Source organism: Rattus norvegicus, chromosome 15 (genome assembly GCF_036323735.1).
Source record: "Rattus norvegicus strain BN/NHsdMcwi chromosome 15, GRCr8, whole genome shotgun sequence".
Taxonomy (NCBI): Eukaryota; Metazoa; Chordata; class Mammalia; order Rodentia; family Muridae; genus Rattus; species Rattus norvegicus.
The window spans coordinates 34,832,427-34,859,389 of record NC_086033.1 but is presented as its reverse complement, the minus strand read 5'-3'; the positions used below and the strand labels follow the sequence as shown (position 1 = coordinate 34,859,389).

The 26,963-nt window shown below is 44.6% G+C and overlaps 1 protein-coding gene across 1 annotated transcript in view; it reads right to left on the bottom strand.

Annotated features, from left to right (window-relative positions):
* Nucleotides 1-26,963, bottom strand: part of Parp4 (poly (ADP-ribose) polymerase family, member 4) — a 102,290-nt gene that overhangs the window by 49,103 nt on the left and 26,224 nt on the right. The window contains exons 8-17 of the mRNA NM_001427093.1: nt 25,169-25,306; nt 24,027-24,200; nt 22,009-22,169; nt 17,772-17,909; nt 15,632-15,727; nt 13,081-13,264; nt 12,621-12,777; nt 5,121-5,245; nt 4,085-4,216; nt 1,952-2,038 (exon numbers count right to left, since the gene is read on the bottom strand). Of these exons, the coding sequence (NP_001414022.1) occupies nt 1,952-2,038; nt 4,085-4,216; nt 5,121-5,245; nt 12,621-12,777; nt 13,081-13,264; nt 15,632-15,727; nt 17,772-17,909; nt 22,009-22,169; nt 24,027-24,200; nt 25,169-25,306 (1,392 nt within the window). The remainder of the gene's footprint in view (nt 1-1,951; nt 2,039-4,084; nt 4,217-5,120; nt 5,246-12,620; nt 12,778-13,080; nt 13,265-15,631; nt 15,728-17,771; nt 17,910-22,008; nt 22,170-24,026; nt 24,201-25,168; nt 25,307-26,963) is intronic.

Here is a 26,963-nt window from a genome sequence, read left to right as displayed (position 1 = left end):
ATTACGTCTTCCATTCCTTCCCCCTTCCCCCTCTTCCTCTCCTTTCTCTCCTTCCCTCCTTTCAGATAGAGTCTCATATATCCTAGACTTGCCTCACACTCACTCTACAGCCAAGGATGAACTTCTGCTTCATGAGTGCCGAGATTCCCGCCTGGTTTGCCTGGTAAGGGGAACCCAGGGTTCCATGGCAGCGCTTTTCTGCCTGAGCTACTGATCCAGGAGAGATTGAGGCTAACAAATGGATTCATTGAGCATCTCCCAAGACTGTCCAGGAAATACGAAGTCCCACAAAGCGGAATTTAGTTAAAGCAGCACTTCCGGCCCTCTCTCTTATTACCAGAAAGAGCATAGTTCAGCCAGGCAAACGGACAACCTGGGCTAGCGGCCGCCTGGGAGAAGCAGCATGAAGACTGTATTTTACGTTGTAAATCTCCCCATCTGTCCAAACAACCAAACCTTGGACTTTCTGTCTCTGAACCTACATGAGCTGACATGGGCGCCTGTTCAGGGCTGGCTCCCTTTTGTGCATTAGCCAGAACAGGTCGTGCACTATCGTGAGAGCTCTCTCTTACTTATCTCTAATGCTGGAGTGACTTCTCACTGGGAGGGCTTGTTAATTCTGTGACACTATGTGTCCAGATCTACAACTATCTAGAGGTACCTATTTCCTGCAATGTGAGAGTTCATCTCAACTTCTCCAACTATACTGGCCATTCTCCCTCTATGATGAAAACATAGCACATTTGGATCACTGATTAATTTAGGCTTAAGCGTTAAGTTATTAATATGCTGCTTGCTTTTAAACCTACTGAGGGTGTGTGTGTGCAAGAAGCATGAGTGTGCAGGAGGTGTATGTGTGTATCATGTATGTGTGTGAGGTGTCTGAGTGTGGGCATGCACTGTGTGTGCATGTAAGCATGCATGTGCCATGGTGTGGATTTGTATGTAAGTTATTGCCTTCTGCGTATGCACGTGGAGGCCAGAGGACAACTTTGTGAACTCCATTTTCTCATGCTACCTTTACATGGGTTCTGGGGAGCCGACTTGGGTGTCAGGCTTACGCAGCAAGCACTCTGACCTGCTAAGCCATCTCGCCAGCCTTAAATTATTGCTTCTGATATTACGTATCTCTATCTGTAGAAAGGAACTAAAACAACGAAGGGGCAATTATTACAGAAGCCACAGTGCTGATCCTTTAAGTATGTGGCCGGAAGCCCTGGAATGGGCTGAAGAGATCGCTCAGCGGGTAAAGAACAAGCCACCAGGCTGGCGACCTGAGTTCTGTTTCCTGGACCCGCAGCTGGAAGAAGAGAACCAACTCAGATAGAAAGCCGTGCTCTGACTTCTGTGTACATTCTGAGGTGTGTGTGCATACGCACACGAACTAACCAAATGTAAGCACAGAGCAAGTTATCCCTTAGATCTGCATTAACCTTCAGTGTGCTCTTCCTTCAACCAAACACTGGATTTCTAAAAGACCTTACAGGGATGCCTTCTGCGTCACGGCTTGGTGGAAGGTGGACATATTGATCGGCGATTAGTTCTGGGAGAGATATTAATAGATTACATTTTACATCTGAAGACTGTATTCCCAGTGTGTGTTCTCTTGTTAGCTCTGGCAGCCCAGTGCCTGGCGGCGGCACCAGTTCTTCCTGCTTCGTCCAACACTGACTTTATTTCCCCTTTAGTCGATGCACATGGCTATGGCTGGCTTGGCCTCCTGTACTCCGAGGGGGTTTGCATTAGTGTGTCTAGGTCGCTCTGACAGCCTAGAGCTCACAGTGTAGAACAGCAGGTGGGCCTTGAAATTGCAGCAGGTGTATACCGCCCTGTGTGGCATTTATGAGGAATCTCATAAGCCCAGAGTACTGTAAAAGATGGTGGCTTCTCTTATGAATGCCTACTACATTTCCCATGATGCACTGGCTACAAGATGAGTAACAAGCCATACCGGAGTGTCCTGGTCCATCAAGTAAGCACCATGGCCCTGGCTGACAGCCTCTCGGTATTCCTGCCGGGCTTCTTCTTTTTCCTTTATCTGAAAAAGACAATTATCATGATTTTTTAAAAAGATATATTTATTTATCATATACAAGTACACTGTAGCTGTCTTCAGACACACCAGAAGAGGGCATCAGATCCCATTACAGATGGTTGTGAGCCACCATGTGGTTGCTGGGAATTGAACTCAGGACCTCTGGAAGAGCAGACAGTGCTCTTAACCCCTGAGCCATCTCTCCAGTCCCCAGTCATGATGATTTTGTTGGTTTTGAATTTTTGAGGCAAGGTCTCACTGTGTCCTAGACTGGCCTGGAACTCACCATGTACCCCAGACTGGCCTTGAGCTTGCAACAATCCTCCTGCCTCTGCTGAGATGGCAGGTGTGAGGTGCCATGCCCAACGTTGGGAAAGATTTTTAAAATGCTCATTATAGGGGTTGGGGATTTAGCTCAGTGGTAGAGTACTTGCCTAGCAAGTGCAAGGCCCTGGGTTCGGTCCCCAGCTCCGAAAAAAAAAATGCTCATTATAGGGAAAGTGATTTCAGACTTGACCCAGTATTTATTAAAAGCCTAGACAAAGCTAGGAAACTAAGTCTAGGTGAACAAAAACTTACATAAACAGATCACCAAAGTGTCCTGCCAGATAGGAATCGGGACTAGAAAAGGCCAACTAGAGAGAATCCTCCTCACCCTAGGACCAGACTCCAGTCAGAAGTTGAAAATGAAAACTTTGGAACTTTATAATAGACACAACAAAAGTGTTTACTTCATGTATTATTTTTAAAATAGTGAGTCTTCTCCTCCTCCCTCTTCCCCTCTCCTCTTCCTCCTCTTTCTTATTTCTTCCTCTTGTTGAGACAGGGTCTCACTATGTAGTCTTGGTAGACCTGGGGCTCACTGTGTAGACCAGGCTGGCCTCGAACTCCACGGAGATCCGCCTGCCCCTGCCTCCTGAGTGCTGGGATTAAAGCTGGGCACCATCACATCAGCTTCTTGTTATTCTTTACAGTCAGGTTTATTAAACTGTGATTTCCTTTGAAATATTTACTTCTACTTTATATGAATGAGTATTTTGCCTGCGTGTATGTCTGTCCAGCCAGAAGAGAGAGTTGGATCCTCTGAACTGAGTTACAGACAGTCGTGAGCTTCCTTGTGGGTGCTGGGAACTGAACCAGGGTCCTCTGCAAGAGCAGCAAATGTTTTGGATCACTGAACCATTCTTCATCTCCAGAGTCTACTTTAAAATTAGCAAGTCATGGATTATAACTGCAACGCAGGCTAGTCTTTAGTGGAGTCAGGGCTGTGGATGTTAAGCCAGTGCTCTCTATACCTCTAGTTTCACATCTAGCTTCTACTACTTTTTTGGGTAGGGCTTTTTTTGTTTTTGGGGTTTTTTTTCCTGAGAAAATTCACTTCAGTGAGACTGGATTCATTTTGCAAACTTATATAAGAAGTCGGATGTGGTAGTGCATGTTTTTAATCCCAACATTCAGAGGGCTGGGGTAGGACTGTTGCAAGTTCAAAGTTAGCCAGGGCTGCAGAGTGAGTGTGAGGTCATCCTGGGCTGCACAGTGAACCCTGATCTTCAGACCCTGCTGTAGCCTCCTGAGTGCTTGTATGGCGGGCCCAAGTCACTGTGCCCTCCTCTGTCTCTTAAACTTCAGACACTGAAATAACTTCCTCTGCGGCCAGTGAGACGGCTCAGTGGGTAAAGGCATGTGCCATCAAGCCTAACGGTGCCAACTGGACCCCAGGGATCCACGTGTGGAAAGGGAGAACTGACTCCTGAAGTTCTCCTCAGACCCTCACACACAGGGCCTGGCTTATGTGTGTGCATGGATGCACACACACACAAATAAAAACACAGCAAAAAATGTGGAAGAAAGACAAAAGGAAGTAACTTTCTATGTTTAAACTACCTAAACAAACAGAAATGGAGGAGACTGTAGAGAGACCAACTGTGTGAGGCCATTCTTCAAAGGATATTTTGGGTTTTAGTGCTGCTACTTCCTAGCCTTGCAGCACAGGCACTCGGATAATGGCGGTTTGGGTAGATGAGGACTCCACACCCTTCCTCCTCTCACCTCTCCCACTATGTGCTTCCCGTTGATGAAGGCCTCGAAGCCACACACAGCTGCCTTGTCGTCCAATGGGAAGATGTATTTTGCCTCAATAGGCACGTGGCTTTGATTTGTGTATGTCTGAAAAACAATGACCTGAAAGAGGAGGGGGAAAAAAAAAAACCTCATATAATTGATAAAATGACATGGAGCATTTACAAGAACAACTAATGAAAAGAATTATACATACTCACTTCAGAATCCTAACATGTTTGTTTTGTTTTGTTTTGCTTTTTTGAGACAGGGACATGTGAACTTGTATGGATGTTGACCTTGAACTCTGGATTCTCCTGCCTTCCTTCCTTCACCTCCCAAGTGCTGGGATTACATGCGTGAACCACCGTGACAGTTTAAACCCCTTACATTTCCAACATGTCCTCCAAACTCACAAGCCTGGCTTCTGGGGTCCATGGTTTCCATGACCACAGTGGATTGTTCATGTCATGGGACCCAGTGCACCAACTGTATGTTTAATGCATTTAGAGGGGCCTGACTTAGAGTAGGAGTCAACAAAACCCTCTCCTGCTAAGGATTTTGCTGCCTCCCAGGTGTCAACATGGCTGGGAACTTCTGGAATACAGACATTCCTGGCCCTACGATGGGTCATCTCTCAATAAATCATGATAAGCTAAAAAATGTAAGTGAGAAATTAATTCAATGAGTAGATTTTAGAATAACATACAATTGGTCTTCTTCAACCAACTACAGATAGAATACTTGGGAAAAATAACATGTGTTTGCATTAAGTACATAGTTTAAATTTTTTTCCCTTAAAAAAGTGACACATGGGGGTTGGGGATTTAGCTCAGTGGTAGAGCGCTTGCCTAGGAAGCGCAAGGCCCTGGGTTCGGGCCCCAGCTCCGAAAAAAAGAACCAAAAAAAAACCAAACAAACAAAAAAAAAGTGACACATGTATTTCATTTAGTTGACTGCAACCAAATTCTTATTTATGACTTATATTCATTTAATTGTTTGTCATAAAACCACAAAAAGTATATACCTGGGCTACAAAGTCTATTATTCTTCCCCTGATGTGAACACTTTCAAGAGGGACAGGATTTGCAGACGCGTCCTGAAGGCCGGCTTTGACGTCTTTGAGGGACTTGACATCTGGTAACTGGAAATCTGCAAGTTTCAAACACAACGTCAGCTTTAAAACAACCACGGCTCTGGTTTTTGTTTTGTTTTTTTTTGTTTTTTTTTTGTCGTCACCATCCTTTCTCTTTACTTTGTTTAGACATGATCTTTCAGCAAAGATGGGAAAATGATATTACACTCACAGATTTCGATGACTCTTTGTTTAAGATAAGCTCCCTCTGTGCAGCCAGCCTTGTCCACTCTCAAATGGAAAACTTCCGTCTCAGCAGTGCAAGTGCGGGGCTCAGGGGCGTGTGCCACCACGTCTAGCTGTTGCTTTATAACTTGGCTTTTGTCTTGTCTTTTTGCTTTCGTTGTGGCAGTGGAGGGTCGAACCCAGGGCTTCATGCACACGAAGCGAACACTGTACTGACTGGGCCCCACTCAACTCTACCAACCGAACCACCCTTAGGGCCACTGTGATTTTTAATACCCAGTTATGAAAAGTAAACCCACGGAGGAAAGCACTGTCAAAATCATTCCTATTTTTCTATTTCATCAAAGATTATTATTTTATCGGGCTGCTGAGATAGCTTAGTGAACAAAGGCGTTTGCTCTCAAGCCTATAAAGCTTTCCATATGGGAAGAAAAGAAGGCACTGTCTTCTGATCTACACACGTGTGCACACACAATAACCTTTAACAGTTTTATTTCTTTATTATTTATTTGTGTTTGAAATCAAAATAGGACCTGAATTTTATTTCTTTAAAAAACAAAAACAAAAACAAAAACAAAAAACCCAAACTCTTTGTTTCATTGATTCTTTGTGTTGCTTCCATTTTTAAATTATTTAAAAAATTACTTTATATGCATTTTCTGCCTGTATTCATGTCTATGCACCAAGCATGTGCCTGAAACCCACAAAAGCCAGCAGAGGGTGTAGGATCCCCTGAAACTACAGTTACAGATAGCTGCGAGCTGGGATGCTCACACGTAGATGCTGGGAATTGAATCCAGATCCTCTGGAGGGATAGATAGCTTTCGGAAACACTCAGCCATCTATCCAGCCCTCTGACTTTCCGTTCTCTCCCACCGTGATAAGGTAGGAAACAAGGAATCCTTTCGTTTTTCCTATATTTGTTAAGATAGACAAACTAACCGGAAAAAAGATAGAAAAACTCAAAATAATAAAGTTAGTGATGAAAGAGAGCCATTATAACAGCCACTAATGGAATTCAGAGCCACTAGGATATATCTTAAAAATGCATACCACTAAGTTTGAAAAAAACTAAAAGATATGGGTGAATTTCTAGATGTATATAATCTATACCAAAATTTTAAGAGGATTTTATCTTATGTGCATGGGTATTTTGTCTATGTGTGTCTGTGCCTGTCCACATGTGCTCCTGGAGGGTGGAGGCCTTGAATCCTCTAGAGGTACAGGTGATTGTGAGCTGCCATGTGGGTGCTCAGAATAGAACCTGGGACCTCCGGACTAATAGCCAGTGCTCTTAACCCTGAACCATCTCTCTAGCCCCCGATTTTCCAAATTTAACCAAGATTAGACAAATAATTTAAGCAGAGCTCTAAAAAGAAGTAAAGAATGCTCAAGTAATTTAAAAAAAATCTCATAACTAAGAAAAGCTCAGACCTAGTTGTATTTACTCTGAATTTACCAGACCTTCAAAGAAAAAAAGTCTTCAAAGTCTCTCAAACGATCTATGAAACAGGAAAGGGAAAATGCTGCCAAGTTATTCTTATGGACTGTATTATCCTGATGCCAAAACCATACATCAACAACAAAGAAAATTGTAAATCCATTTCCCTAATGGATAGAGTCACAAAAGGATTCAACATAGGTAAATTAACAAACAAAATCGCATGGATGGCCTCGAGGATAGAAATCACATGGTCATCTGGACGGACGCAGAAACGGGCATTTAACAAAACCAAACCTCCTTCCATGATAAAAGCTCTGAGGAAAGTCAGAAGAGAGCAAATCACAACATAATAAAGGCTATAAACAGCAAAACTATAGCTGACACTGTATTGAATAGGCAGACGCTCAAAGCACCGCCACAGAAGTCAAGAACATAGCGCTGAAAGTCCCACGTAGAGCAACAGGAAGAGAGAAGCAACCAAGGGATCCAAGTGGGAAAGCAGTCAGAGTGTCCTTATTTGCAGATGCTGTGATTCTAGACACAAAATCCCCAACTCTTCACCAGAAGAACTGATACAGCACATGGAGAATGCTTCCTGCTCCTCTGAAGATTCTCAGCACTCACGCGGGGACTCAGAACAACTGCTTTTACCTGCAGCCCCAGGGGACCTATGTCCTCTGCTGGCCTCTGAGCACACTGCACACATGTAATACAAACACACACACACACACACACACACACACACACAGATACATATACATACATACACATGTACACATGTATATACATAAATTAATAAAGATAAATATATGTTTAAAACACCCAAGAAAGAAATAGAGGAAAAAGATAGAAGATGGAGTTTCCATGCTTGTGGCTTAGAAGAATGAATATTGTGAAAATGGCGACTTTATCAAAAGCCATCTGGGGGGGTTGGGGATTTAGCTCAGTGGTAGAGCGCTTGCCTAGCAAGCACAAGGTCCTGGGTTTGGTCCCCAGCTCCGAAAAAAAGAAAAGAAAAAAAAAAAGCCATCTAGATACAAGCGCTACCAAAGCACCGATGCCATTCTCCACAGAAAACAAAAAACAAAAATAAAAACAAAAACAAAACTGAAACAGTGTTAAAATTTGTTTGGAGTACAAAGATCTCTGATAGCTACAGCCATGTGGTGCTGGGGTATCGCCATGCAGGATTTAAAGTTATATGACAAAGGGGTAGTTATAGAAACAGCGAGTTTTGGCACAAAACAGACACATAGACCAGTGGAAGACCAGACCGAGACACAAACCCACACAGTTATGGCCACCAATTTGGACAAGGATGTCAAACATAACCTTTGGGGAGAAAAGAGCCCTTTTAACAAATGGTGCTGGGGGGTTGGGGATTTAGCTCAGTGGTAGAGCGCTTGCTTAGCAAGCACAAGGCCCGGGGTTCGGTCCCCAGCTCCGAAAAAAAGAAAAGAAACAACATCAACAACAACAACAAAAAAACAAATGGTGCTGGGAAAACTAGGTATCTACAGATAGAAGATGAAGTTTGATCCCTACCTCTTACCCTGCCAAAAACAACCTGAAATGGATCAAAGACTTTAATATAAAATGGGAAAATGGTGCTTCTAGAGGGAAAAGGACAGACTTCACACTTCAAGATACAGCCACAGGTGTGGACTTTCTGAGGAGGACTCTAGTCACTAAGAAAAGGCCAATTATGAACAAATGGAATTAAAAGTGCTGTCCACTGAGGAAACGATTACTTGATAAAGAGCTTTTAGGTCAGTTACACACTTAACAGATTACTAATATTTAGAATATATAAACAAGTAAAACACTGAACAAGATAACAAAGAATCCAATCAAAAAAGTAGGCTAAGAAGCAAAACCCAACCCAACCCAAGCAAACATAAAGCATGCTGGCACACGTCTTTAATCCCAGCACTCAGGAGGCAGAGTCCAGTGGATCTCTGTGGTTCGAGGCTAGCCTAGTCTACACAGTGAGTTCCAGCCCAGGCATGGGTCCACAGTAAGATCTTGTCTAAAAAACAAAACAGTAGTGGGCTAAGGACCTGGATGATCTCAATAGAAGAAATACAAATGGCCAACAAGTACATTTTAAAGAGCTCAACATCCTTAGACATCAGGGAAACACAAGTTAAAACCATTATGAGACTCCATTTCATCCCTGTCACAGGGGCTACACTAAGGAGCCAAATGACACAATGCTGGCAAGAAGAATCTCTGTTTACTATTGCTGGGAGTATAAACTGGGGCAGCCATTATGGAAATCAATGTGGAAATTTTTTTAATAACTAAAATTAGAACCACCTTAGGCACTGAATCACTTCTGGGCATAAACCCAAAGGACTCTATAGTCTACCACAGAGATCATCCCCACTTATTACTGCTTATTCACGATAGCAAGGAAATGGGGTCATCCTACATGTCCACCAGCAGATGAAGGAATAATGAAAATCTGGCGCTCACGCACAATGGAATTCTGAAGGAGAATGGGTGGAACTGGAAACGATTAAGTGAGGTAACACAGGCCTGGAAAGACAAATGCCCCATGTTCTCTCTCATGTGCCAATCCTAGCTTTTATAAAAATTGTTTTATTATTGATGTGTGTATGTGCATGTATGTGTGTGTATGTTTGTGAGTGTATGTGCATGTATGTGTGTGTATGTTTGTGCGTGTGTGGAGGTTAGAGGACAGGACAACTGTATAAGGTCAGTTCTCTTCTTCAATCTTTGCATGGGTTCTGGGATAGAACTTGTCCAACAAGCACTTCACAGTTGAGTCACTAATCAGCCCTTGTTTTCTAATTTTTCTAAGTGTGTTTATGTGGGTGAGTGAATACAGAACCTGGGAAACAAGAAAAGAGTTCTCCAGAGGGAACATGGACTTCAAGGGAGAGTGGTAGAGACGGTGTTAGATGTGAGTGCTACGAGGATAGAGAGAAAAGGAGGACTTGGGGGGCGGTGAGAGGGATGGAGAAAGGGAGGAGGGGATTTGATCAAAGCCAGTGGGTATGAAAACACACTACAGGAACCTGCTACTGAGATCTCACCATGACACAGCACAGGGGAAGCCATAGTAGGAGCTCTGCTTGGCGAGGAACAAACTCAAGATTTCTCCTTAGCACCTTGGTAGTAGTGGATAGAAATTCTGAGAAGGGCAGGTTGATTTTGTGGAACACTTGTGCATCCAGCACTCATGACCGACCTGTGAGATGGCTCAGCAAGTGAGGGTTCCCTGCCAAGGCTGAGGGTCCGAGCTCAGTCCCAGAACCCACACAGTAGGGGGAGGGAACTGACTTCCCGAAGCTGTTCTCTAACCTCCAGGGGCATTTTCTTAATTGGTGAGTGACAGGGGAGTACCCAGTGTTGTAGTTTGTACCACCCCTGGGCTGGTGGTCCTGGGTTCTATAACAAAGCAGGCTGAACAAGCCATGAGGAGCAGGTCAGAAAGCAGCTCCCCTCCACATCAGCTTCTGCCTCCAGGCTCCTGCACTCTGAGAGCTCCTGCCCTCACTGCTTCTGATGATGGACTGCGAGTGACATAAACGCTTTCCTCCCCAAGTTACTTTGGTCATGGTGTCTCATCACAGCAGGAGTAACGCTAACTAAGACAGTATAGACCTGTTATCTAAGATGTTTGTGTGTGAGGGGAGAGAAATGAAAGTCCAAACCCTGGTGGGATGACACAGTGAGCACTAAAGGGCTAGGATGTAACTGAGCAGCAATAGAGCACTTGTGTTACGTGTGAGCCTTTCCGCTCAATCCTCCGCACAGGAAAACATAAGTAGGAATGAGAGTACTGTGGTGGGGACTCAGTGGTGGTACTTTTCAGCAGGTGCAAGAACCTGGATCAGTCCCTAGCATCACAACGGGAACGAACCAAAACAAAATTGGTCATCAATAAAAGTATTAGTTGTGGGGGGAAGTATATTGCCGGGGGTCTGGCTATGTATCCCTCGCAGGCTCAGATTTATGGCAAGTGTCCTCCCTAGGCTCCCAAGCACCGGGATTATAAGCTGTACCATCATGGCTTCCCTGTAGTATGTGATTATTGTCTCATTGGTGATATTATAAGAGCTGGGGCCATGGTCTGCCAGGAGGCTTGGCTATTTGACGTTAGTGTGCATTACACTTTGTGGGGCCCTTTCTCTTTTCTCACTCAATGCTTACAGCAATACTTAAAAACAAGGACACACTCTCATATCTGAGGGGTCAATGTCCAAGCCTGCTGAGCAGTGGTTACAGTCACACACGAGCTTTCTGACTATAGCTGTGTCTTGCGCTTGGTCTACCTGCCTCCATAGTACTACTGAGCTCTGACCTAGTTCCATGGGTGCCATGGCTGGGAGATAGTCCATCTCCCAAAGGTTCATGTGTTGGAAGCTTAGTCACCAGGATGGTGATGCTGGAGTGGATGGAAACTTCCCATTGATTAATTTATTCACTTTACATCCCAACCACTGCCCCTTCTCCCAGTCCTCAGACACACAGTGACTCTCTCCATGCCCTCTCTCACTTTCTCCTCTGAGAGGGTAGAGGACCCCCTGGTTATTCCCCCCACTCTAGGAGATCAAGTCTCTGTAGGGCTAGGCGCAATATCTCCCCCTGAGGCCAGACAAGGCAGCCCACGTAGGGGAAATATTCTACAGACGGGAACAGCTTTAGGGACAGTCCCCACTCCAGTTGTTCGGACACGGGACCCACATGAAGACCACCCTGCATATCTGCTACATATGTGTGGGGGTGGAAGACACTCGCTCCAGCCTGGGTCTCTTTGTCTGTGGTTCAGTCTCTGAGAACCCCAAGGGTCCAGGTTAGTTGACTCTGTCTTTCAGTGGAGTTCCTACCCCCTGCAGGGCCCTCAATCCATAAGAGCCCCCAAACTCCATCCAACGTTTGGCTGTGGGTCTCTGTATCTGTTTCAGTCAGCTGCTTGGTAGACCCTCTCAGAAGACAGGACCCTTGCTTGTACTCTGGCTGACTGTCTCATGCTGTGACCTCTCCTTCTCGCCCATGGTTCTGTTGTGATGCTATCTACATTGAGGTCCACATCAGAGGCAAACTGAAGGCAGTATCAGGCCTCTGAACCTCTGAAACTGTCAATCAGACAGTTTCTGTTTTGGTTTGTTTTGAGATAGTCTAGAACTCAAGATCTTCCTGTGTTGGCCTCCTAAGTTTTAAAGGCCAGAGTTCAAATCCCCAGGGTCCACAGGTAAAAAGAGAAAACTCTTACAAATTGTTTTCTGATCTACACACACACACACACACACACACACACACACACACACACACACGTAAATATTATATTTTTCTTTATAACATCCTCAGTATTTTGCTATAGCAACAAAAAAATAAAGACTCCCAAAATGAATTGTATTATTAAGCCACTCTAAAGTAACCTTAGGCATGCTGGTGACAAAGCACAGGATGTGGAGATCGCTTATCTTTCTTAAGCATCTTGTTTTTTATATGTTCAGGACAAAAGGAAAATGAAATAGGAGGTTATAGATGCTGCTGCCAAACATGGATGCAAATGCTTTTGAAAAAGAATATATTTCAGGGTTATGTTATCCCATAAGACAATCCTGCTAGTCAGTGGTGCAAACCTTTAATCCCAGGATTTGGGAGGCAGAGTCAGGCAGATCTCTGAGTTCAAGGTCTACATAGTCAGTTTCAGGAACAGCAGGGGCTACACAGAAACCTTGTTTCAAGAAACCAAAAGGAGAAAAAAAGAAAAGAAGCTGTCTTACCTTCAACCTCTGGAACATTTGAGAGCTCAGCTCTGTGCTCCTCTAATTCAGTGTTTTCATGAGGATGGAATTCCTTTATTTGATCTCCAGGAATGCAAAATTTAACAATGTATTTCATTTTAACTTGATTGGTTTTATATACAACAAATTCATCGTCCTAAAGCAAACAGGAATTGACAGGAGATAATGTGTGAAGAGAAGTACATCCAAAATCTCCCCGAAAAGCACACTCTTCTATTTGCTCTCAATTTAGCAAAGATGGCGGCATGCCTTAAATGAAAACATTTCATGAACGCGGAAGCCAGCCTCTGAGGCTGGTCTTTGCACAGTTGCACCTATTTTGCCTGTTTTGGCTTTTTTCTTGTTTTTTTTTTACTGTTTGATTCTTTTTAAAGTGCTAGGTGAGGGCTTGACCACTGACCTGTAACCCTGGGTCTGTGTGTCTCCCCTCCCAAAATACCTGAAAGTCTGTGGGTACAGAGGCTGTTTTCGAAACTCCATGCACACTGTCATAGCCTGGTGGCGCCTCAGTTAAAGAAAAGTCCTTCTTGAATAAGTCCATACACTTTCCCAGGGCAACGTCACAGATGACCAGGAGCCTGGAGCCATCTGTCTCTCCTGCATGTGCGTACTTAATGCTCGTACTGCATGAAAAAGGAAATAAACACAAGTCATGAACACGAGGCCAGCCTTACTTCACTGTACAAATAAGAAACATGGCTTGGGCACCTCTAACCCACAACTGTGAATCAAAATCTGAAACGGCCCGAACTGAAAACGCTGATCACTGATTGATGGGACAGCGCAGATGGAAAGTTCTACCCCTAATCTTGAGATGGTAGGAGTCTGAGGTACACACACTAAACATATTGTGTAAAATCACCACCAGGCTACGTTTATCAAGTGTAGATGAACATAAATGAATTCCATATTTGGATTCGTGTGTTCCGAAAGATATTTCTTTGTGTACACACATATAATCCCAAATCTTAAAAAAAAAAAAACAACCCAAAAAACCAACTTCTAGTCCTTCAGACAAGGGATGCTCAGACTGCATTGTTGAAAGACTTTCTAGAGCGATCATTCCAAGTTTACCACTGTAGCAATAACTCCAAACATACAAGTTAGAACTTCATGGTGAGAAGTTGGGTAGGTGTGCACTTATAACCCAACACTTGGGAAAGTGAGCAGAAGGCTCATGAGTTCAAGGCCAGCCTCTGCTACACACTAAATCCCTGTTGAAGAAGAGAGGATGAGAAGGAGGGAGATGAATGGGGGAAGAGAAAAAGGAGGAGGCTGTGTTGTTCACTATGTACTTTTTCATTTAAAAAACCCAGTGTAGCACACACCTGTAACTCTAGTCTGTTGAAGGCTGAGGCAGGAGGATCACTTCACGTTCCAAGCTAGCCTAGTATACATGAGTTTCCAGCTAGCCTGGGTTAGATAGTGAGACCCCCTCTCAAAAAGAATAAAAACAATTAGGTAACTGAGTATAGTGCTTTTCTTTATGGCAGATAACGATCGAAGTGCTCTGTTCTCTGTCAGCCACTAAAAATATCTATATTGTACTGCAAGGAATGCCAGAGCAATGAATAAGAAGGAAAACATTTTTCCACATAAAAATAACTCTTCTATTTTACACTCCCATTTTAAAAAGCAGATCAGAAGTGTGCAAGACTGGGGAAAATCAAAGCTGCAGGCAGTTTTTTCTCTCCTACATTATATCCCAACCCCAGTTTTCCTTTCCTCCTCTCCTCCTAGTCTCTGCCCCCAACCTTTCTTCTTCCCCAGATCACTCTAAAAGGACGGAGGGGGGGAGGGGGAGCGGGCGGGGCAAAGGCGGGGGTGGGGGGAGCAGCCTTCCGGGAATATCAACAGAACATGACATAGCAAGTAACAAGACTTGGCGTGTTCCCTCATACCAAGGCTGGATGAGGCAACCCAGTGGGAGGAAAGGGGCCCGAGAAGCAAGCAAAAGAGTCAGAGAGTCCCAGCTCCCACTGTTAGGAGTCCCACAAACACCCCAAGCTAGACAACCGCATCATAGAAGAAGACCTAGCACAGGCCCATAGATGCTTCAGTCGCCATGAACCCCTATGAGAAGTTCCCCCACAGTTTTGGGCTTTGAACACTTGGTCCCCAGTTGGCAGCACTGATTATCGAGGCTCAGGAGGGAGTGGAGTTGGAGGAGGTGTGTGCTGGGGTTTGGTTTTGAAGTTTCAAACCTCAGGCCTTTTTTAGTGTGACCTATTCTGTGTTTGTAGTTGAAAGAGTGAGCCCTTAGCTTCAGGCTCCGGAAGTCGGAAGTCGGGCCTCCATTCCTTGGAACCACAAACCCAAAACAAAACTCCACCTTCCATCAGGAAAACAACTAATACCACTGTCCTGGAGAAAGAACAAAACAGCAAAGGTCTGCTCCCCATGTGACCCGTGTTAGTCGACCGTTCTGAGGCTAGCGCCCCCTGGTGCCCTCAAGGTCCCCATCTGTGCTAATGAGAATTGCCTGTGGGGTGGCTTCTGAGAGTAGAGGAGATGAGGGGCACTGGAGAAGATGCAGCTAGAAAACGTATGTAGAGGCTGAGACGGGCTGAGACGGGCTGGCCCAGTCAGTTAAGGTGTCCGCTACCAAGCCTGAGGACCTGAGTTTGATCCCTGGGCTCTACTTGGTAGAAGGAAAAACCCGACTCCGTCGAGTTGTCATCTGATTTCCACGAATGCACTGGGGCATGCACACGTCTCCCCCACCTCCACCCCACATGCGCACACACGTTCACACACTAGATAAATAGATCAAAGTAATAGACATTTAAAGGCTCTGAGCAAAAGAAAAACACTAAGACTTCAAACATAATTTTCCCAAATGTTCACTACAGAACCCATGTTTTTGCAGTATGCTGTGGCAATGGCTGCTTTCCGAGATGCTTCAGTGGGCGAGAGACTTCCTCAGTAAAGAAAGAGAGGGAGGTTTGTGAGGATCCCTCTGTGATGGGGCTCAGGCAGAAGTCACTAACCTGAGTGAGTTGCTGAAGTAGATCCCGCTCCCCAGATTTCCAACGTCTGTTCTTTGCACACCGCGGTCTTCCGCTACCTTAGGTAAGAGCAGCCCTCTGGAAGAAAAGGGTAGGATCATGAAAGGAAAGGACTCTGCCACGAAGCCCTTAGATTCAGTGACCAACAGGAAGTTTGCTGTCTTTACAAACTTTAGGTCAGAGTTCAACTGGCCCTCCATACCTATAGTCAGCCAGCCATGGATTCAAAATATGCAGAAAAAATCCATCTCTATTAAATATGTACTTCTTGTCATTGTTTTAGTTTTAGATACATTTAATTATGCATATGAGCACTCCAACTTCCTGTTTATATGCATGACAGAAGAGGGCATCAGATCCCATTATAGATAGTCCTGAGCCACCAAGTGGTTGCTGGGGATTGAGCTCTGGAAGAGCAGTCAGTTCTCTTAACCACTGAGTCCCCTCTCCAATCCTTGTCATTAATTTCTACACAACACTTCCTGTCAGCAGTTGCCATAACATTCATACTGTGTTAGACACTGTTAAATCACATAGATATAACTTAAAGTCTATGGGAAAAGCCAGCTCCACTCTATGTAAATTCTTTCATAAAAGACCCTTGAATGTTAGAGGTTTGAGCATCTGAGAAAGTTCTGGAAGCAACTGCTTAGATACTAAGCCTCACTAGAATCTCCCAAGCAGCATGTGCTATTAACATGTTACCAGCTATGGTTGTTTCCCCACCACTGTCTAGACCACAATATCTTGCCATTTTCCTGCCTCTAGGCAAGGACACAGAGTGAGTCTGCCCAGTGATGACTGATTCTCTCACTGCTTAGGCTCTCATTCAGGCTCCTGCTGCACTCCCAGAGAATCCCAGGGATTCTCTCAGCATGACACCATGGTGTTCTCTACACTGACAGGTAAAAGCCAGCTTCTGTTCGTGATTACAGAAACATCAATTGTTAAATTTTACATCAGATTGATTTTATAAGATGGCTTTTGGGATTTGGGCCTATATAGAAAGGTTATTTCTATACAATTACTTTGTTTGTTTGTTTTTCAGTCCTTGGGATTGAACCCAGGACCTCACTCCTGCTAGGCAAACACTCTCCCTCACTAAGTCACATCCCTAACCCTTAAATTTCAGCTTCTTTTTCCTCTTCCTCCTCTTCCTCCTCCTCCTCTTCTTTACTTCCTCTCCCTGTCTCTCTGTCTTTGTCTGTCTCTCTGTCTGTCTGTCTCTGTCTTTGTCTGTCTCTCGCTGTTTCTCACTGTCTCTCTGTCTCTCTCTGTCTCCCTCTCTCTCTGTGTCTCTGTCTCTGTGTCTCTGTCTCTGTCTCTGTCTCTGTCTCTCTCTCTCTCTCTGAGACAGAGTCCCACTATGTACCCTGGGTTGGTAGACCAAGCTGGCTTTGAACTCACAGAGATCCCCCTGCCTCTGCCTTATCCTCCAGAATAATCACCACACCTAGGCATCTCTTAATTTTCCTAGTTGCTTAATTAAAGGACTGAAATATACTCATAATTCCCCTTGCCCCAGTAACTTCAGCTTCTGCTCCAATAGTATGTGATTATTCAAAGCAATCAGAAAAGTAGGGTTGTGCTTTGGACAAATAACTCACATTCCCTGGACACTGTGCACTGTAGACCAGCTCCTTTTCATATAAAGGATCATGAAGGAGAAATTGATTGTTTGGGTTTTAGTGTGTGTGTGTGTGTGTGTGTGTGTGTGTGTGTTCATTTGCAGCTTGGTTTTTCTGAGCCATGGTTTTGCTATATAAGCCCTTGCTGGCCTTGAATTCATTCTGTACCAAGGCTGGGCTTGAACCAGATGCAATTCTCCTGCCTCAGCCTGCTGGGATTAAAGGCATCACCACGCCCAAATCTCAAGGAGCAATTCAAACCTACATAGAATACTTAAAAAAGACCACAAATATATAATATATAACCACAAATGCATAATTTTAAATGACATAATTTTCTCCATGACAAGGTTTGCTGCTTTTAACTTAAGCCCACGTGCTTTGTTCATTTACTGTGATATTGTTTAGGATCAAAGACAAAAGCTACACAAGAAGGGGAACATCTCACATTCACGAGTCCAAAAACTAAAATGTAAAGACTATGTGCATCTTACCGGGACAAGATTCCGAGAATGTTCCGCACAGGAGATCCATGGAACAGGGCTTGCACGTTGCCCAGGTTACTCACAAACTCCATAGCTTCATTCACTCGGCCAACTTTAAATATCTGCAAGACATCGATGGGGCCTTCACTGGAAAATAGACGAAAACCAAAAGTCATTCATAGGTAAGAATCTCAGAAAACTCAGAAGTCTGTGACTCAGTACAGGTGCTTGCTGCCGAGCCTGCTACTAAGTCTTGGGGACACATGGTGGAAAGGGAGAACGAGCCACCACAAACCATTCTCTGATCTTTACATGCACACAGTGGCAAATGCATGCACACCCACACCCACATACACCCATACATGCATACACACATATACACACACACATGCATACACATACACATACACACATACACACACATACACACACATACACACATATACACACATACATACACACATATACACACACATACACACATATACACATATATACACACATATACACACATACACACATATACACATATATACACACATACACACATACACACATATACACATACACACATACATACACAGTTACACATATACATATATGAATACACACTTACACACATACATACACACGTACACACATACATATACACACATACATATTCACACACATACACACATATACACATATATACACACATACACACATACACGCATACACACATACACACATACACACATATATACACACATACACACATACACGCATATACACATACACACATACATACACACACATATACATATATGCATACACACATACATACACACATACACACTTACAAACATACATATACACACATACATATTCACACACAAATACACACATACATACACACACATACATATACACATACACACATACACACATACACACTTACACACATACATACACACATACATAGTCACATACATATACATACATACACACACAGACACAGACACAGACACACACACACACAGACAGACAGACAGACACACACACGTTTTTCTTTCTGTTGCTGCCATGACCAAAAGAAAGGAAAGGTTCTGTTATTGTTGTTGTTTTGCTTTTTGGATTATAGGTTATAGTTGGTGGTGATGGAGGGAAGCCAAATTCAAGCAGGTTTGAAACCTGGAGGCAGAAATGGAAGCAGAGACCACAGAAAAATGCTGCTCCCCATGGCCTGTTTTCTTCTTCAAGCTAGGATCATATGTCCAGGGCTTCCACAGTTCCAGTGGGCTGGGCCATTCATACAAATCATTAGTCAAGAAAATGTCCCAGAGACTTGCCTACAGGTCAGTCTTATAGAGGCAGCCCCTCAGCTAAGGTTCTTTCTTTCCAGACAACTGTAATTTGTGTCTAGTTGATGGAAACCAAGCAGTTCATATATATAATACGAACTGTGGTATAATCACGCCATCCATGAGTTGTGTCAAGCTACAGCGGGATCCCTATGACCATGGGTTAGAAATGCATTCAGTTAGCATTCACAATCATACTGTGCGCAGGAATTAGAAATAAGACAACAGGATCTCTGGTTTCATGGAGTTTAGATTCTAATGAAAGAATTAACAAGTTATTTATGTGCTACTAAGGAAACCAACTAGGTCCTGAAAAAAGCATGGTGGAAAGGCCACTCTTCTGAGGAGACATTTACTGCAATATTAGTCTGAGGCAGTGCACGCGATACGACCTAACGGCTGTTATAAGGACTCAAGTGGACAGGGTGAGTAGGAGAGGAAAACGCATTGGGGAGGATGAGGCAGAGCCTGGATGGGATGGTGTCATCCTCACCGAAGATGATGGCAGCACAAGTGGAGAGAGGCTGAGGACTGAAGGGGCAGGATGTGGTGGGAGGAAGAATTCATGACGGCTGTGAATGACTGGCCAAGACGGGGAGGCCTGGGACACTGGGACACTGCTGAGGGACACCATGGTCAGAAGCATGCTGCTGTAACTTCACATTGGTCATTGGTATACAGAAAAGATTAATATCAATCAAGGCTGTGCATGGCGGTGTACACCTGCTGTCCTAGCAGCTGGGAAACAGGCAGGAAGACTGCACAAGTTCAAGGCTAGCATGGTTTACATAGTAAGTTCCAGGTTAGCCTAGACTACATAGGAAGACCCTATCTCAACCCACTCACCTGTAAAATAGGTCATTAACAATCAGGGCATTTAATCCAGAGAGCTGATTTACCAGCACATACACGGTGAACAATGAAAGGATAATTCACAGTGAAATATGCTCCACCCTAAGATACTAAGGGGCTGCGTTACCCATGGGCAGTGACAGTGAGGTTGGTAGATATTTCTTCCTTTGTAGTTTTACATGGTTTCTAATCTTTCACAACATACATTTGTCTTAGCTGGACATGGTGTTCATGCCCTCTGGAGGCTGAGGCAGGAGGATCTCTCCAAGTAAGATCAAGGCTGTCATGGGCTGAAGAATGAGACCCTGTCTCAAACTAAACCAAACCAGACAGTCTTAGCCAAAAAAAAAAAAAAAAAAAAGTAATGTGGAGGAATCACTAATCACAGGCTGGGGAACAAACGCAACTCTTATTTAATGGTTTCTGTCCTGGTGTCATCTCTGTTGCTATTGTGAAGTGCCCTGACCAAAAGCAACTCAGGGGAGGGGAGTGAAGGGGAGGGGAGTAAAGGGGAGGGGAGTGAAGGGGAGGGGAGTGAAGGGGAGGAGAGAGAAGGGGAGGAGAGAGAAGGGGAGGGGAGTGGAGGGGAGGGGAGTGAAGGGGAGGAGAGAGAAGGGGAGGGGAGGGGAGTGAAGGGGAGGGGAGTGGAGGAGAGGGGAGGGGAGGGGAGGGGAGGGTTTTTTTGGTTTGCAGTTCCGGACTGTGGTCTAGTACTGATGAGAAGTACAGGCTGAACTCAGAGTGGGAGTCACCCCACACTCACAAACGAGAACAAGGAGAGAGAATAAGAGCACAGATCCTTACTGGTTTACTCTCTCTCTCAGCTACATTTTTCTCTCTCTTACACTATTCAGGACCCCAAAGCAGGGAACGGTGCTGCCCAGCCTCCCTAGCTCAGTTAATAATCAAGACAGCCCCCTACACACACTCCCATGTGACATACTATGTCAAGTCCTATTCAAACATGACCAGCACAGGGCTGGCAGGCACCAGACGTGACAATTTGAGTTCCATTTCTGAGGCCTATGTGGTAGAAGGAGAGAGCTGACTCCCAACGTAGTCCTATGGCCTCCACACACAGACCACAGCACAATAATAATATAATAAATGCAATAAATAAATAATATAATAAAATGCAACAATAATAAAAACTCTGAACCAGCATCACACGTTTCCCAAGTTCTTCAGCGCATTTTTCATACCTTGAATGGACATGTCAGAAGGGCACACACCTATGTTACTGTGTGTTTAAATCTTAAATAGAATAACCTTTCTTCTGTAATGCTCTTGCGCTGTGTATGTGCTGCTGTGATGTTTCGATGGAACCCAAGGCCTACACATGCTAAAGAAGCTGGGCCACCTTTGCCGAGCTACATTTATAGCCTCTGGAAGTTTAAACTTAATCTTCAACAAGATTAGGTCACAGGCTAGCGAGAAGGTCCAGTTGGTAAAGTGCTCTTTAGGTAAACAGGAGCCTACAGTGAAGAAGAAGGCCAACTCCAAAAAGTTGTCCTCTGACCGCTACATGTATGCTATGGTATATGTGCACCGACACTCACGTGCACGCACCATATATGCACAATCATCATCATAATAGCACCAAAAGATCAGGTCACCCAGAAAGCTGAGTGGGAGAATGGGATATACTTATTAGCATAGGATACTCCTCCCCCCAGGTAAGACTCACTTTCCTTTTAAAATTGCATCTGTTTCTCTCTCTCTCTCTCTCTCTCTCTGTGTGTGTGTGTGTGTGTGTGTGTGTGTGTGTGTGTGTCCCCACAGGTGTCATGGCACTCCTGTGAAGGCTAGAGAACAACCTCGTGGATTCCGGGGATCAAACTCAGGTTGTTGGCCTTAGCAGCAAGTTTCTTGACCCACTGGGTCATCTCCTCAGTCCCTCAAGACAATGCAAACACAGACAGTAACTCTTCGTCATGGTCCGCAGATGCATTGTTGGGATGTAGAAGATTTCATTCTCTAAATGTCGAGATTGACTTGCTGACAGGATCTCTCAGGCACTGCACTGTTAAAGAGACTCGCTTCACGCTTACCTTCGACTGCTCTGCAACACTTCTTTCCTAACCCTGGAAAATTCTTCAGTGTTCTCTTCAACATGCTCGATTTTGCATCTCAAAGCTCGGTATTTGGCAAGAGATGGTGGGTTGGGTTTGGATAAATTAGTTTCACAAACATTCACCATGTCTCTTACCAGCTGTGGATAGAAATGATGCAGAGATGTTAGAGACACCACATATCCAAGTTAGTATGCATACTAAATTAATAGTTTCCAAAAAGATAAAAATTAGGGTTTTTTCCAACAAAGTTTTTTATTAATATTTGAGGTTGGTAGTATAATAAACTGGAAAAATGTTGGTCACAATGCTGGGCATGGTGGCTCACACCTTTACCCTTAGCTTTTGGGGAGAGGAGGCAGGGAGACTGCAATAAGTTCAAGGTTAGCTTAGGTTATATAGTTAGTTCCAGGCTAGCCCAAGTTGCAGTGTAAGACTATGTCTCAAAAGTAAAAATAAAGGTTTAAAGATCAGAAGGGTTGGTACAAAACAGTTTTCTTGGCTACTTGGGAGACTGAGGCAGGGTTACTCAAGCCTAGGAGTTCATAGCTAGCCTAGGATGCATAGCGAAATTCCCAATATAGATAAAAAAGATAGGTAGATAGGTAGATAGGTAGATAGATAGATAGATAGATAGATAGATAGATAGATAGATAGATAGATAGACTCGCTCCCTGAGAGCACAATAAAAGTGTACATTAGTCTAGCAATTTAAATTTCTCATTAGTGTGTCAAAATACCGGACAAAGGCAACTTAAGGAAGGAAGGGAGGAAGGAAGGGAGGAAGGAAGGGAGGAAGGAAGGAAGGAAGGAAGGGAAGGAGGGAGGGAGGAAGGAAGGAAGGAAAGTTTGGCGGCAGGGCAGCAGGATTGTGAGACCTGTGGTCACACTGTCTCTGCTGTCAGGAAACAGAGAGATCCTGATGCCCATCCCACTTTCTCCTTCTTATTCAGTCTTGGACCCCAGCGCTTTTGTTTATTTTTTCTTTTTTTGAGACATGGTTTCCCTATACAGCCCTGGCCATCCTAGAACTCACTATGTAGACCAGGCTGGCCTGGAACTCAAGGAGAGCCACCTGCCTCTGCATCCCGAGTGCTGAGATGCACTTGCCCGGCACACACTTTTTAAAAAGACTTAATCATATTTTAATTTATATGTATGAATGTTTTGCCTGCATGTATGTATATGAACTGTGTACATGTCTGGTGCTGGTAGAGGTCAGAAGAGGACATGGGATCTCTAGCACTAGAGTTATAGGTGGCTGTGAGCCACCATGTGGGCGCTAGGAGCTGAACCTGGTCAGCAACAAGTGCTCTTAATCGCCAAGCCGTCTCTACAGCCTGTCCTTTTGTTTTGTTTTTGTTTTTGAGGCAGGGCCTCATGTAGTCATGCCTAGATTAACACTTGCTGTGTAGTTGAGACTGCCCTTGAACTCCTGGTCCTTCTGCCTCTGCCTCCCTGAGTGCTGGGACTATAGGTGCACATAACCATCCTGGGCTTATTCACCATATATATCTTATTTTTATATTATTGTTACTAGTATTATTATCACATTTTCATTTGTTTTTTGAGACAGGGATTTTCTACATAGCTCTGGCTATCTATGAACTCACTACATAAACTAGGCTGGCCTCAAATTCATAGGGATCTGTCTGTTTCTGTCCCCCAAGTGCTGGGATTAAAGGTGCGAGCCACCATGCCCAGCTTTATTTTATTTTAAAGACTTACTTTGTTTTATCTGTGTGAGTATTTGCACACATGCATGCGTTATACACCACATGCATGCCGGTGCCCACAGATACCAGAGGAGGACACTGGGTTCCGTGGGACTGGAGTTACAGACACCTGTGGGCACTGGAAACTAACTCAGGTCCTCTGCAAGAGCAGCCAGTGCTCTTAACCACTGGGCCATCTGTCCGGCCCTAACTCACCATATTTTAAAGGGATGACCCAGCCAGCCACACATTGTAAAGAGAATTCTTTCTCCAGGACCATACCTGACAAAGGTCCTCTTTCTGAGCTAACAGCCTCAGGTTAACTTCCTCTGAAGCTGGATGTCTGTGAGGCAGCAACCGGTAGAACTCGGCCATTGTCTTCCGCAGTTGCTCCAGAGAGTCTCCATTCTTCAGTGCTGTCTTTACCAGAAGGAGAATCCCTTCCGCTTTACTCACCTGCAGACACAAAAGCAAATGTACTTCTTAAAACCTAAATCTCGATAGTCACAAAACTGAAGAGACAGCCATAAAAACATCCAAAACAGCTGCCAGGGACATCGGGACCATGAGTTTTCTACAGACTGCTGCTGCTACAGTTCAGGCTTTAAAAGAAATAGGACATCTTTTATTAACTCTTTTGCCACTTCAATCCTGTTAGTTTGGGTCTTGACTGTGTTTCTAAGGTCATGCTTGAAGGCTGACTCTCTGGGGAGGTGCTTCAGGGAAGTGGAGGGGACATTAGAAGGTTATTTCTTAAGAAGCTCACTGAGTTTACCATGGGTTTCTTCCATTTGTTTAAACACAGGGTTATTCATTGGGTCACCAGCAGTTTGTCAGGGCCTACACTACTGAGGAAAAATGCAGCATCGTATTTCTATAAATGTGTGCACAGGAACACACAGCAGACAGCCATGTGCATGGAACTGTAGGAGACGTACTTTTTACAGGGAGACGTAGAGCGATGTCAGCATCAAACCAGGGCCATGTACCTAAACATGCGAGTGCATTGTGGACCTAATCATAGGAAGTCTGTTTCTCCCTGACACAATTAGCTTCACTCCATAGGGGAACACTCCCTGCATTGTCTTCATATAACCACTCAGTCATGTCCTCGTGTTCTAGAAGCAGCCCTGCCTTCCCGAAGACAGCAAGAAGGTGAAAGCTGAAAGAGATGCTGTGATGCAGGCCAGGAGTTGGGTATCTAAGTGCCACTACCCCTCTGTTCCTTGGCACCAATGCTGAGGCCTATGTTGGCCACCACTGTGAACCAACAGGGCCATCTGTTCCTTAGGGACAGAGGGAAGAACAGTGAGGAGAGGACTTCAGAGCAGACCAGGCAGCACGTGAGTGAATGTTAGCACTCGTGCTACCCCTGTCCACCAGGAAGTGGGTTTGTTGAGGTGCTTCAGTGACACACGACTTACGTCATTCAGGCTCATGCTGTTCACTGGCTTGAGGAGCGTGTGCTCCAGGTGGCCCAGAGCTTCTGTCCAGATCACCTCCAGAAAATCAGTCACCTCCTGGCTCAGGGTACCTGAACTTATGACCTCCTCCAAAAGCAACTGAAACACAAAGTGACCAAGAATTACAGCCAAGAAACGTCCTCATGAGCGCTTTGTGTAAAACAGACATGGGAGCTGGTCAGGTGTAGGTCAATAGTGGAGCACTTGCCTCGTGTATCTGAGACCCTGAGTTCCATTTCCAATCTCCCAAGCAAGCAAGCAGCTGACTGACCGACCAATCAACCAATTAGCCAACCAACCAGCCAACCAATCAACCAACCAACCATCCAACCAACCATCCAACCAACCAACCAACCAACCAACCAACCAACCAACCAACCCAACCAACCAACCAACCAACCAACCAACCAACCAACCAACCAACCATCCAACCAACCAACCATCCAACCAACCAACCAATCAACCAACCAACCAGCCAACCAACCAACCATCCAACCATCCAACCATCTAACCAAACAACCAACCAACCAACCAGCCAACCAACCAACCAACCAACCAACCAACCAACCAACCAACCAACCAACCATCCATCCATCCAACCAACCCAACCAACCAACCAATCAACCAACCATCCAACCAACCAACCAACCAACCAACCAACCAACCAGCCAACCAACCAACCAGCCAACCAACAAACCAACCAACCAACCAACCAACTAACCAAACAAACAGAACAGAATAGACCCAGAAACAAAGCATGAGAAAAAAATCACCCAAGAGAGGCCCCCACTCCCATACCTGGGCACTAGGGCTAGGAATGACTTGAGGGTCCCTCAAGGTTCAAGTGCTGGCAGCTTGGCCCCACTGTGGACCTACAATCGATGCCAGTGCCATGGGACTTTACCTTCAAGCCACCAGATGTGAACCAAATAAACTTTATAAAGTTTTTAGCCTCTTGTGACAGCCACACAAGAGACTCTAGGCAGCTGGTATACTCAGGCATCCTTTCTCCTCCGGGCTTCCTGGTCCTCATCCCTCTCTGCCACATACCCCTGTAAATACCCCTCTCCTATCACCTTCCTTCCACTCTTTCTCTCATCTTTCCCTTTAGCCCATCAGTGGCATTAAGCACACACAGTATGAGTTAAGGAGCCTGGAATCAGCCAAGATGGTAGGAAGGTCTTTCAAAGCTGTGAGTTTGTCGCTGAGATAAATACCACACCTGTGGCTGTCCCACATCTCACTGTCCAGCGCCATGTCTTCAAGTTTATCTTTTTCTTAGCTTTCCTTCTTTCCTGCCAGGTTTTGGTTTTATTATTTATTATTTATTATTTTTTTTGAGATTTCTTTTTTTTATTTCTATATATATATTTTTTTTATTAACGTGAGTATTTCTTATATACATTTCAAGTGTTATTCCCTTTCCCGTATCCGGGCAAACATTCCCCTCCCCACTCCCCTTCCTTATGGGTGTTCCCCTCCCAACCCTCCCCCCATTGCCGCCCTCCCCCCACCAGTCTAGTTCACTGGGGGTTCAGTCTTAGCAGGACCCAGGGCTTCCCCTTCCCCTGGTGCTCTTACTAGGATATGCATTGCTACCTATGAGGTCAGAGTCCAGGGTCAGTCCATGTATAGTCTTTGGGTAGGGGCTTAGTCCCTGGAAGCTCTGGTTGCTTGGCATTGTTGTACATATGGAGTCTCGAGCACCTTCAAGCTCTTCCAGTTCTTTCTCTGATTCCTTCAACAGGGGTCCTAT